General features: G+C 42.4%; 1 protein-coding gene across 1 annotated transcript in view; it reads left to right on the top strand.

Moving 5' to 3' along the window:
- The window catches only part of LOC139391249 (follistatin-related protein 5-like), a 162,510-nt gene extending 148,904 nt beyond the window's left edge, over window positions 1–13,606 (top strand). The window contains exons 14-16 of the mRNA XM_071138901.1: window positions 5–112; window positions 675–799; window positions 12,722–13,606. Coding sequence (XP_070995002.1) covers window positions 5–112; window positions 675–799; window positions 12,722–13,424 — 936 coding nt within the window. The 3' untranslated portion in view covers window positions 13,425–13,606. The remainder of the gene's footprint in view (window positions 1–4; window positions 113–674; window positions 800–12,721) is intronic.
- Window positions 13,607–14,304: the final 698 nt, after the last annotated feature.

The following is a 14,304-nucleotide window of genomic DNA, read 5'->3' as shown; positions in this document are numbered from 1 at the left end:
TCAGACGGTGAGCACAGACCCCTACCCGGTGAAGCTACAGTATGACAAATCCCACGACCAGGTGTGGGTCCTCAGCTGGGGAGACATGGAGAGAAACTTTCCTACTTTGCAGGTAACTGTTTGACATCACACTGAAATGCACCATATAGAGTAGTGTTACGTGTTTGTCTTGATACTAATGATCTATACAAGTGGGTCTATGTATGTGAAATAAGCAATATTTAGTTTCAACTCACTGTTTAATGATGTACCATTTTATGTGTTATGATATGGCATAAAAAACACTTGTGTTGTGACATTTTCGGAACACTACTATGCATTACTATTCTTCCAATGGGATACATTATCAACTATCAATCCAAGTTTGGTCAACAACCCTTTCCCAAATGGCACAGTACTAGGTGGCCTTTTCTGTTTATAGTTCATTACAAGTTATTAGCCTGCACGGCTTTTGGATTGTTAGGAGGTTCCAGTCTCTCCAGTGAATTGCGGCATAATTAAGGCTAGCCTTTCCTGTATGCGCACACTGGTACAAACGCACACAGAGGACCTCTCCTCCCAATGTGAGTTCATGTCAGAAGCGATGCAGGAGGCAAACACAGTGAATAATTCACGAGGGCCGTGTTAAATATCTCCCCCCATCTTCTCCTCCCCCTCTCCTGGTGTGGTGCTAGGTGATCAATCAGGCCAGCGGGAGTGTGTCCCACCATACCGTCCACACCCAGCCGGTTGGCAGACGCTTTGATAGAGTGGAGGATTTCTTCATTCCTGCCGCCAGCCTCATCATGAATCACATCAGGTACGTCAGTGTCGGTATGTGCGTGTGTGTGTGAGAAAGAGAGTCAGAGTGTGTTCGTTTGTGGGTGGGTGGGTGGTTGTGTGTGCGTGAGAGAGTCAGTGTGTTTGAGTGTGAATTTAAATACAGACACCCCCCCCCCCCTCGGACCACGCCCTCCTGCCTTCTGAAAAGCAGGGGGAGGTGAGTTTACTGACCCACTGCTCGTCAGCAACATATGCAGAGCAGATCGATTTGGTGCCTGAGCTTTTGACGGGCACTCACCGAGACTCAGTCCCGAGCTGCTGACACACTGAGGCTTAACTTGATACAGAAGGCCTAGCGCAATACCAAACGCTTAGCTGGAGTTGAAGTTGTGGAGAAAGCCAAGTGCCAAGCTGGATGTATCTGGGATTTAAGGATGTTAACAGACTCCCGGAGAGTTGCATTCGCAAGCCCTAGTTGTAATTAGGTCGACTAAGACTTGTCTGATAGGGTTGCTAAAAAAACATGGAAGGTACTGAGAATGTACACTACCGGTCAAAAGTTTTAGAACACCTACTCAATTAAAGGGCTTTTCTTTATTTTTACTATGTTCTACATTGCAGAATAATAGTAAAGACATCAAAACTATGAAATAACACACATGGAATCATGTAGTAACCAAAAAAGTGTTAAACAAATCAAAATATACTTTATATTTGAGATTATTCAAATCGCCACCCTTTGCCTTGATGACAGCTTTGCACACTCTTGGCATTCTCTCAACCAGCAGTCACCTGGAATGCATTTCAATTAACAGGTGTGTATGGCCCAATGCAGGAGATGAGAAGCAGGTACAGGGAGTGAACCATTTAATACAGATGGACATGCAACGAAACAGGGACAGCGTCTGGACATTAACACGACACGACAAACAATGCTACTACCGGGAACAACACAGAGGAGCAGACATATATTCAGGGGCAATCAACAAAGTGAGGGAGTCCAAGTGAGTCAGTCCAATGAGCGCAGCTCCGCATAATGATGGTAACAGATGCGTATGATGACGGGTAAGGAGGGGGAGTGAGAGCAGGGCATGACAGTAACCCCCCCCCCCCCCCCCCCCCCCCCCCCAGCTGGATGGGCCGGCTGAAGCATGACGTGGGATGAGAACCTGCCGAGCCAACCGAGGAAAGGAAAGCTCTCGAGCCAGCTATGAAGTGACAGCCCAATGAGCCAGCTTAGGCATTGGCGGCGGAATCCAAGCCCGACGTCACCAAAAAAACAAGAAAACTCATGGACCGGCTGAGGCATCCGAGCCCGACGAGCCGGCTGAAGCATGACGTGGGATGGGAACCTGCCGAGCCAATCTGGGCAACCTCTCCAGCCAGCTAGGGCATGACAGCCCCATGAGCCAGCTTAGGCACCCCCGGTTCCACCGGAGGCAGCCCCCAGGTCCGACGTCACCAGCAAAACAAAACCCTAAAAAACTCCCTGTAAAGGCCCAACGCAGGAGATGAGAAGCAGGTACAGGGAGTGACCCATTTAATACAGACGGACATGCAACGGAACAGGGACAGCGTCTGGACATAAACACGACACGACAAACAATGCTGCTACCGGGAACAACACAGAGGAGCAGACATAATATATACAGTACTGGGCAAAAGTTTTAGGCAGGTGTGAAAAAAATGCTGTAAAGTAAGAATGCTTTCAGAAATAGACATGTTAATATATTATATTTATCAATTAACTTAATGCAAAGTGAGTGAACAGAAGAAAAATCTACATCAAATAATTGGTGTGACCACTCATTCAAAACAAAACAGCATAAATTATTCTAGGTACACTTGCAAAAAGTCAGGGATTTTGTAGGCATATAGTCAGGTGAATGATTAAACCAAACAGGTGCTAATGATCATCAATTCAATATGTAGGTGGAATGTGCGTGTGGAAATTTGAAATGGACGTTATGGAACTCCCTTGTGTGTTTCGCCATTAAATGTGGCGAATTATACATTTGTATCTGTTGGCCATCCAGTAGCCTGTATATGCCATTGTAGGCTACGGTAGGCTACCATTTGATACAATAAATATGTTGAAATGACTATTTCACTTGAGTCATTGCTACTCAAATTGTGTGGCTTGTGTAGCCTACCTTGAGCTGGCAAACTAAATACTCCATAACTTCAGTGTATTGTGGTAGCCTTGTGTTATTATGGAATAATTATTGGCCGTGTTTAATTAATTCAATGGGAAGTTATCAAAGCTCTATCGAAATTGTCAATTAGTTATTACAGCACATTAGAGAGACGTAACAGTCAGTCAGATGAGGCTACAGATCAAGATAATCAATGGCATGTTGTTGACAAGCATATACAGTTCATATTCATATTATTCATATTTAATTCAGTGATTGAAATTACGACCTCATTCTCAAATCGCCTCGCTATTCATGTTGAATAAATTAGTCTGTTAATTTGAACTAAGCAAGCTGCTAAATTGTTCAGTTTACATATTGCTTACATTTCAGATAGTCTACTGTAGCCTGAAGACTATCTAAATAAGATGTAGGCCTATCAGGGGCTATAGCCTCCCTGCATCTAAGTGCACTCAGGTTATCCGGAAGGCCAATGTTAGTTACTTTAAGGAGCTGTTCTCTCTCTGTGGGTCGAACCCCAAGAAGTTCTGGAAAACGGTTAAAGACCTGGAGAATAAACCCTCCTCCTCACAGTTGCCCATGTCCCTTAATGTTGATGATGTGGTTGTTACTAACAAGAAGCATATGGCTGAGCTCTTTAATCACCACTTAATTAAGTCAGGATTCCTATTTGACTCTTGCCCATCCAACATTTCCTCATCTCCCACCCTTTCTAATGCGCCTATCCCCAATGTTTTTTCCCTCTTTTTCCCCTGCCCCGCTACAAAGTTTCTCCCTGCAGGCAGTCACTGAGTCCAAGGTGCTACAGGAGCTCTTTAAACTTGACCCCCCAAAAACATTGGGGTCAGATGGTTTAGACCCTTTCTTCTTTAAGGTCGCTGCCCCTATCATCTCCAACCCTTTTAACCTGTCTCTCCTTTCTGGGGAGGTTCCCATTGCTTGGAAGGCAGCCACGGTTCGTCCTTTATTTAAAGGGGAGATACATTTTTATTTGATTTTTTATTTAACCTTTATTTAACTAGACAAGTCAGTTAAGAACAAATTCTTATTTACAATGACGGCCTACCTTTTACCCCAGCTGCCAAACTAACCCTGATTCAGATGACCATCCTACACATGCTGGCATGGGGAGACATAAAATATAGATCGGCAGGTAATGGTGCTCTCGAGAGGCTATATGTTCTTTGCCATTCGGCCATCAGATTTGCCACCAATGCTTCTTATAGGACACTTCACTGCACTCTATACTCCTCTGTTAACATCTCTGGGATTTGTGGGAGGCTAGCGTCACACCTCAACAACAGCCAGTGAAATTGCAGGGCGCCAAATTCAAACAACAGAAATCTCATAATTAAAATTCCTCAAACATACAAGTATCATACACTATTTTAAAGATAAACTTCTTGTTAATTCAACCACAGTGTCCAATTTCAAAAAGGCTTTACGGCACACCATGCGATTATGCTAGGACAGCGCCTAGCTACAAAAAAACATATAGACATTTTCCAGCCAAGGAGAGGGCTCACAAAAGTCAGAAATAGCTATTTAAATGAATCACTAACTTTTGACGAGCTTCATCTGGTGGCACTCCCAGGACTCCATGTTACACAATACATTTTCGATTTGTTCATAAAGTCCCTCTTTATGTCCAAAAACCTCAGTTTAAATTGAGCGTTATGTTCAGTAATGCATTGTCTCAAATAACATAGTCTTAAAGATAAACTTTTTGTTAATCCAGCCACTGTGTCAGATTTCAAGAAGGCTTTACGGCGAAAGCAAACCATACTATTATCTGAGGATAGCACCCCATCAAACAAACACAGACAATCATATTTCATCCCGCCAGGTGCGACACAAAACTCAGAAATAACAATATAATTCATGGCTTACCTTTGAAGATCTTCTTTTGTTGGCACTCCAATATGTCCCATAAACATCACAAATGGTCCTTTTGTTCGATTAATTCCGTCGTTATATCTCCAAAATGTCAATTTATTTGGCGCGTTTGATCCAGAAAAACTCTGGTTCCAACTCGCGCAATATGACTACAAAATATCTCATAAATTACCTGTAATCTTTGTCCAAACATTTCAAACAACTTTCCTAATACAACTTTAGATATTTTTTAACGTAAATAATCGATCAAATTTAAGACGGGATAAACTGTGTTCAATACCGGAGGAAAACAACGTGGAGCTTGCTTTCAGATCACGCTCCTCTATCAAACAGTACACTTCACTCAACCCTCGTTCTGAACAGGGCTACTTCTTCATTACACAAAGGAAAAACATCTACCAATTTCTAAAGACTGTTGACATCCAGTGGAAGCGATAGGAACTGCAAGCAACTGCCTAGATTCCCATTGAAAACCCATTGAAAAGAGAGTGATCTCAAATAAAAAAATCCTGGTTGGTTTGTCCTTGTGGTTTCGCCTGCCAAATAAGTTATATTATACTCACAGACATCATTCAAACAGTTTTATAAACTGTGTTTTCTATCCAAATCCATATGAATATCCTAGCTTCTGGGCCTGAGAAATAGGCAGTTTACTTTGGACACGCTTTTCACGTGAAAGTCACTTTACCCCACCTACATGTACAAATTACCTCGACTAACCTGTTCCTCCTCACATTGACTCGGTACCGGTACCCCCTATATATAGCCTCGTAATTGTTATTTTATTGTGTTACTTTTTATTAAATGTTTTACTTTAGTTTACTTAGTAAATATTTTCCTATCTCTTTCTTGGACTGCATTGTTGGTTAAGGGCTTGTAAGTAAGCATTTCACGGCAAGCATTACACCTGTTGTATTCGGCGCATGTGACATACGATTTGATTTGTTTCTTGCTCAGAGATTTTGAGATCCTCTGTCCGAATTTCATCACTCAAACTCTCCTGTCGGATTTATCTATAGTTATGCGCATGCGCAAAAGGTCATTTATTTACAATTATATATGAGGTTCGAGCCCTGAATGCTGATTGGCTAAAAGCCATGGTATATCAGACCATGGGTATGACAAAAATAACTTTTTTATGTTGTAATTACGTTGGTAACCAGTTTAAGCAATAAGGCACCCTGGGGGTTTGTGGTATACGGCCAATATACCACAACTAACAGCTGTATCCAGGCACTCCGCATTGTGTCATGCTTAAGAACAGCCCTTAGCCGTGGTATATTTGCCAAATACCATAACCCCTCGTGCCTTATTGCTTAATAACAGTCAAATTAGTTAAACCGACATCCATTGATGGAAAATGATCTGGCTAGTTTAATAAGAGTGAATTATCTTTTCTTTTGAGACATATTAAAATTTGTTTATTACTTCATGTCGTAGTTTGCAATAATTATTACTTTGATGAAAATCTAATTTTGCTTCTAACGTCGTTACGTCGATATTCCTTCTTAATTGGCTTAATGTTATGGAAAAAAGGTTTATTGTATGAATGTCTACATGGAATCTACATTTAGTCCACAAATAGACTTTAATCTATGACCATTCATTTTGCCCTAGGTGTACTCAATTGAACCTCAATTGATAGGTAGGCAGACTGCCACCCTTTAGGTCAAGCCATGCCCACTCTGGAGAGCTCAAACTCAATCAAGCGCACTTATTGATAGCTTTTCGTGCGTAAGAACTCCCTTAGCCTCAGGCAATATCAATCCATTGTGGATGTGCCCAACAACTCCACCAAACCAATATGCGGTCAGTGCACCTCATAGCCCAAAACAGGAGTCTCAGTGCACTGAACATCACAATATACAAAGGCTTTGGAGGCTTTTAGATTTATCAGGAAAAACCATCCAGGGGCTTTGGGGAGCTGCGAATCAATGCCAAGGATATGGCATTGTGCACAAGGACTTTTTAAACACCCTATCCCTTTGAAACGTCTGATAACGCAGCTTAAAAGAGCCCTTGATTGTGCTCTTAGGGCGCAAACATCTATTGAATGTTTTTGCTGACTCTATTATAGAGGTATTGGACTTAAATTCCGGTCCAATCTTTTGTACTGTTGTTTCTACCTCGCTTGGTGGGGAGTCGACAGTGGTGAAAGTTTTGCTGGCTGTGTAGTATGTCATGTTTTTACACTTCTGTCAGTGACTGAACGATGGAAAATAAGAGTAGACCTTACAGTGTTCATATGGATTTGAATACAGTCTTTAGCCTTCCTTCATTTTACAGTAAGTAAGTGCCGGCATTCTTACATAAACATGGACCTTTGTCTATAACTCATCTATGTCTTTACAGTATTTCAAAGCAGCATAATGCATTTGGCAGATCAGCCGAGCAGTACACTAGTAAGGTTTAGACCAATGATGTCTAGGATGTGAACTCTGAAAGCTTCAACAGGCCTTTGTAGTTTTAGCAGTAGGGTTATTGCAGTGTGCACGGTACTGAAAGCTGGCTTATGTTAGGTAACAATACATCAGCAAGTCAATGCAATGCATGAAGTGTGAGAACGTTATTTAAAATGATTTTAATTTTCATGTTGGAGGATGGTTTAACATAAATGGCATATGGACTTGATGATACATTCAATGACCCGCACATAACACATTCATAAGTAGGGTGCGCAATCATTTCTTACATGCTTATGTCAAGCACCGCAAGTTGATGCTTTCATTATGTTACAGTTCTGAAATGATACATTTGTGGTGGTAGACAGAAGCATTTCATCTATGTTTATGTCAAATCAAATCAAATCAAATTGTATTAGTCACATGCTCAGAATGCATCAGTAAAATGCTTACTTATGAGCCCCTAACCAACAATACAGTTTATAAAAAAAATAAGAATAGGAAAATAAAAGTAACAAGTAATTGAAGAGCAGCAGTAAAATAACAACAGCGAGACTATATACAGGGGGTACCGGTACATCTGTCGGGGCACCGGTTAGTTGAGGTAATATGTACATGTAGGTAGAGTTATTAAAGCGACTATGCATAGATGATAGCAACAGAGAGTAGCAGCTGTGTAAAAAAGGTGTGGGGGGTGTGGGCAATGCAAATAGTCTGGGTGGCCATTTGATTAGATGTTCAGGAGTCTTATGGCTTGGGGGAGTCTTTGACAATTTGTCTTTGACAATTTTTAGGGCCTTCCTCTGACACCGCCTGGTAGAGGTCCTGGATGGCAGAAAGCTTGGCCCCAGTGATGTACTGTGCCGTACGCACTATCTTCCGTAGTGCCTTGCAGTCGGAGGAGGAACAGTTGCCATACCAGGCAGATATGCAACCATGCTCTCAATGGTGCAGCTGTAGAAATTTTTGAAGATCTGAGGACCCATGCCAAATAATCTCCTGAGCGGAAATAGGTTTTGTCGTGCCCTATTCACGACTGTCTCGGTGTGCTTGGACCATGTTAGTTTGTTGGTGATGTGGACACCAAGAAACTTGAAACGCTCAACCTACAGCCCCGTCGATGAGAATTGGGGTGTGCTCGGTCCTCCTTTTCCTGTAGTCCACAATCATCTCCTTTGTTTTGATCACGTTGAGGGAGAGGTTGCTGTCCTGGGACCACACGGCCAGGTCTCTGACCTCCTCCCTATAGGCTGTCTCGTTGTCGGTGATCACTGTTGTGTCATCAGCAAACTTAATGATGGTGTTGGAGTCGTGTCTGGCCGCGCAGTCATGAGTGAACAGGGAGTACAGGAGGGGACTGAGCACGCACCCTGAGGGGCCCCTGTGTTGGGGATCAGTATGGCGGATGAGTTGTTACCTACCCTTACCACCTGGGGGCGGCCCTTCAGGAAGTCCAGGATCCAGGTGCAGAGGGAGGTGTTTTGTCCCAGGGTCCCTAGCTTATTGATGAGCTTTGAGGGCAATATGGTGTTGAATGCTGAGCTGTAGTCAATGAATAGCATTCTCACATAGGTGTTCCTTTTGTCCAGGTGGGAAAGGGCAGTGTGGGGTGCAATAGAGATTGCTTCATCTGTGGATCTCAGACAGGGAGGGGTTGAAAACGTCAGTGAAGACACTTGCCAGTTGGTCAGCAAATGTTCAGAGTACAAGTCCTGGTAATCCGTCAGGCCTTGCGGCCTTGTGAATGTTGACCTGTTAAAAGGTCTTACATCGGCTGCGGAGAGCGTGATCACACAGAACACAGAACTGCTGATGCTCTCATGCATGTTTCAGTGTTACTTGCATCGTAGCAAGCATAGAAGTTATTTAGCTCATCTGGTAGGCTCGTGTCACTGTGCAGCTCTCGGCTGTGCTTACCTTTGTAGTCTGTAATAGTTTGCAAGCCCTGCCACATCCAACGAGCGTCGGAGCCCGTGTAGTATGATTCGATCTTAGTCCTGTATTGACGCTTTGCCTGTTCGTTGCAGGGCATAGTGGGTTTTCTTATAAGCTTCTGGGTTAGATTCCTGCTTCTTGAAAGTGGCAGCTCTACCCTTTAGCTCAGTGAGAATCTTGCCTGTTAATACATGACTTCTGGTTGGTGCATGTCAATGCACTTATTGATGAATCCAGTGACTGATGTGATGTACTCCTCAATGCCATCAGAAGAATCCTGGAACATATTCCAGTCTGTGCTAGCATCTGCTTCTTCTGACCAATTTTTTATAGACCAAGTCACTGGTGCTTCCTGCTTAAATGTTTTGCTTGTAAGCAGGAATCAGGAGGATAGAATTATGGTCAGATTTGCAAAAATGGAGTGCGAGGGAGAGCTTTGTACGCGTCTCTGTGTGTGTTGTAAAGGTGGTCTAGAGTTTTTTTTCTCTCTGGTTGCACATTTAACATGCTGATAGAAATGAGGTAGAACGGATTTAAGTTTCCTTGCATTAAAGTCCTCGGCCACTAGGGGCGCCGTCTCTGGATGAGCGTTTTCCTGTTTGCTTATGACGGTATACAGCTCATTGAGTGCAGATTTAGTGCCAGCATCGGTCTGTGGTAAAATGTAGACAGCTATGAAAAATACAGATGAAAACTCTCTAGGTAGATATTGTGGTCTACAGCTTATCATGAGATACTCTACCTCAGGCGAGCAAAACCTAGAGACTTCCTTAGATATCATATATCAGCTGTTGTTTACAAACATACATAGGCTGCTGCCCCGTGTCTTACCAGAGACTGCTGTTCAGCCACTGTCACTGATTCCTTCCAAACCACTCATTGTTGAATTTGCGATTTCCAACTTGTTGTGTAATGTTTATGTCCAATGGCTGATGAGCACCAATACGTTTTATCTATAATTTCTCTTCATTATTTCTATCACTATGACAAGGATTTGCCAGTACATTGTCGACTTCATGATGATGACTGCTAGCTAAGATTTAGAAAGTGTGATGTTGACATGATCAGTCCAATGAAAGCTACTGTACATATATCGTGATTTGACGTCATTTTATCTGTGGCCAATGACCTTGAGCCTTCTTAGATGGGCTCTTCTAATGTGGCAGCACCCAAACTCTATGGCAGCACCCAAGGGGCTAGAATTTTCAAAGTCTACTGTTAGACTTGGCGGTGACGTACAGTGTCCCCATGAGTGACAGAACACTGAGCCAATCACGGCGCAATGCTCCATATTTTTCTGCTGGCTTGCCCCACCACCACAGAAAGCACTGAGCTAGGCTGAACACCTTCATTTTGGAGCTACCTTACTCAAGAAAACAAAACAGAGACCATGTTTGTATGCGGCTTTATCAACTCAATGATATATATTTTTTTTTCTTTACTTTGTTTGCAAACTTTACAAGCAAAGCCAGCCCAGATGATACTTTTACTGTTCATAGAGAATGTATTCATGCCAAAATAACAAGCAAAACAGGCAAGCTCAAAAATGTGAGGCTTAAAACAGGTCCCACCTGCCCTGAATGATGGGTCACCACTGAATTTAACAAATAAATATTCAACCAAATGAATGAATGAAGTCGTTTCGCCTATTACAGAGAAAACATCCTTGTTTTCCTCTGTTTACGAATTGAGTTCAGGTGGACCAGAAAAGCTAACTCCTGCCTTATTATAAGGTATGCAAGAAAAACTACAACAAAGTATACAGCTCATAACTCAACACACAAGTGTTACTTTTCACATAATTGCACAGTATTTGTAAAATCTGTATAGTGTACCGATAAAGGGAGGCATGCTGAAAACAAAACAACAAAAGGCAACTCGCAATTTATATTTTGCTCAATGTGTTTACAAGCAAAGCCAGCCCAGATTACACTTTTTCTGTTCATAGAGAACGCAAACAAGCCCATATTTATTTTTCTAACAAACTTCAGCACTACTCATTTTTTAGCTAAAATAAGGCTGAAGGCAAAATTGTCATATTGACCTTCATATATCAAGTACTCTGCTTTGTATCACTGTAGATGTGCTCCATTCACTGATCTGTCTTAATGTACACATTTGTAGAGAGTGGGGACATTTATCATGGGGAGTAGGGATGTCCTAAAATGTATACCATACAGGTACAGGTACATTCACATAGCACTTGATGGTATTTACAGTTGCTTGCACTAACTAACATAGTACTCCTTTCTCCCTATCAGGAGTCCACCCGCAACATCATTTTTACTTTCCTTTTTTCTCATTCTCCCATAGATCAAATTCTAGTTATTTTCACTAACTGTGTTAGCTTTGAATTAATTTCGCTCCCTGTGGGTGTGCTTTTTTTTTTTACTTGAAGGTGCTTGTGTTGGGATCAAAAGCTCCCTGGGAAGAAATCCTGTGGATTTCGATCATTCTAGACACTCACAATTACACAAAATCCAAGAGTATTTATATATCAAAAGATAAAAGGCCATGGTAATGGACCATGCAGACCCTCCGATTTCATGACCCAATGCAGCACTTGGTAAACGTCCACGATCTGTCCCATTGATGTCCAAGTCCCCAGCCCTAACGCCTCAAATGGTTGATACAATCTCTGGATCAATGCTAAACTTCACAGTGCTGATAATGTGCTCCATCACTCTCTAACAGTAATTTTCTGTCCACATGAACAGACAGTGGGGGTGTTTAAAATCACATAAAAGAAGACGGATGATACCGAGATTGAAGTGCATGTCAGGATTGATCAGACATCATTCAGATGTAATTTTGCCATGTCGGCCCCTCACATTCTCCCTCCAGTCTTGCATATCAGAATTGGAACGTGTCATTATCCCTCCTCTTTAGATTTTTTATGTATAATATAGTATTTTCAATGATTAATATGCCCATGGAAATCTATTACTGTGAAGCATAGGGCAGACGATTTCAACTCAGCTTGCTGAGATTGCTCATCTGAGGCGATAAGAAAATGGCCACTGAAATGTGAAAAGACCGTATCCACCCCTCTCTTCTTCTCAAACCAATCCTAAGGCCGTTTCTTTGAGGAACTGAAATACTGTAGCTAAGAGAGTCACACACCCAAGTCAATTCAGAGTATAATAATAGGAGAGGGGATGCAAATGGAAGTCCCTGTCACTGTTAAGATTTTAATCACAGCATGAGCGGGGAAAATGTGCAACTATTCAATAGTCGTGAGGATAACAGACTTCTCTCGAAAATCATATATTGAATTATACTCTCCACAATTGTAAATGTAACTGTAGTCTTGGTGAAGGTTGGCTTTAATTCTAATGTAGCACCACTATGAATTGTGAAGTCCGGAAGCAAAAGCAAATTGATTCAAGTCTGTAGGTGTAATGTGCAACATGAATGAATGACTTAATTAATTAATTAATAAGCATAAAATACATTTTAAAGTATATATTTTTTGTGTCGACCCTCAACAGTACTTCTAATGGTTTTATATATGTCATAAAAACATGAACAAGTATACTAACATTCCAAATGTATTTTCTCTCTGTCTAGATTTGGAATCGTCCTCCACAGAAATGAACCGGCGCTCCACAAGATCGACCTGGAGACCACGTCGTCAGGGAAGAACATCAGCCTGCTCAAGTACAACTGCATTCCCAAGTCCCTGGCTTACACCCACCTGGGAGGCTACTACTTCATCAACTGCAGGCCTGATTCCACGGGCGCCACCCAGCCCCAGCTCATCGTAGACAGTGTGACAGACTCCGTGAATGGACACAATGGGGACGTCACCGGCACCCCATACGTGTCTCCGGACGGTCACTACCTGGTGACAGTGGACGACCGCAACGGCTTGTTGAGAATCCAGCAGATCACGGTGCGCGGGGAGATCGGCGAGCCCTTCGACATCCACACCAACCTTCACCTGTCTGATGTGGCCTTCCAGCCGTCGTTCACAGAGGTCCACCAGTACAACGTCTTCGGAAGTTCGGGAAGCCAAACGGACTCTCTATATGTCGAGCTGAGCACAGGCAATGTGAAGATGATCAAGAGTCTGAAGGAGGCCACCAAGACTTCCGATTGGCCGTGGAGCAGTAGAAACCGCGTGATGACCGGCAGTGGACTTTTCGGACAGTACCTCATGACCCCGTCAAGGGAGTCTATTTTCATCCTGGACGGTCGTCTCAACAAGCTCAACTGCGAGATCACTGATGTCTTCAAAGGCAACGTAGTGACGTGGGTTGGCGAGTCGTAGGCCAGTCTGTGTTTAGACTCGTCCTGTGTTATTATTAAGGTACAGTTGCACTGAATTTGGTTGCAGATACATAATTTATTGGGTGTGAAGAAAAACGTAAGCAATTCTCAAAACCAAAATTCACAGATCAAAATCGTATTGGATGTTGGGAACTTCATTAAAAAAAAATAGGGAGTGATTTGTTGGCGATGTTTACTAGCCGAGTTGAAATCTTGGTGGTTCCACAATATCCTGTAGGGGATATCAGTTCAAATTAGACAAATTAGAGTCATTTTAGCATTTTTCGATTGCAAGTGTTGCTAATTCAATTGGATGGACGTTTTTTGATAATCACGTCAACTGGCGTCTCGCTAAAAAGAGGGAGAAAATAGGTCTAGACTATCCTCCTCTGTTTTGTCTACTCCCGTTCCATTTTTTTCCTGTGCCTTGAAGGAAAACAAACTCCAAAAGAGAAATTCACATAATTATTCCCATTGCGGCTGCAGATTACACCTTCTTCTCTTTGACCCTCCTTCATGGTGAGAGATTCTCCAAAAATCCATGTCTCTCGTCTTATTTTCATCTCGGACCGACGTGGAGCCCATTCTGGGCTAATTAAAATGAGCTCTTGCTGAGACCCCATCTCGTTTGAAGTGGAGATAGAGAGATTGAGTTGTCCATTATGATGTAGTGCTGCTTGGTCACCTTTGATCTCTGAGAGTCTTCAACAGAGCTAGTGATTTGAATGTGATTTCATCCAACAATCCAAGTCTCAATGACAATGTTAATAGATTGATCCGTCTTAATATTTGTGGGATAAATTCATTAAAGTTTCACACTTTGATTCACAAGGTCAATGTGTGTGTGTGTGTGTGTGTAGAAAAATATTCAAATTTGAAGA

Source organism: Oncorhynchus clarkii, chromosome 31 (assembly GCF_045791955.1).
Source record: "Oncorhynchus clarkii lewisi isolate Uvic-CL-2024 chromosome 31, UVic_Ocla_1.0, whole genome shotgun sequence".
Lineage (NCBI taxonomy): Eukaryota > Metazoa > Chordata > Actinopteri > Salmoniformes > Salmonidae > Oncorhynchus > Oncorhynchus clarkii.
The sequence above is the reverse complement of the archived record's forward strand: the minus strand, read 5'-3'. Positions and strand labels throughout refer to the sequence as shown.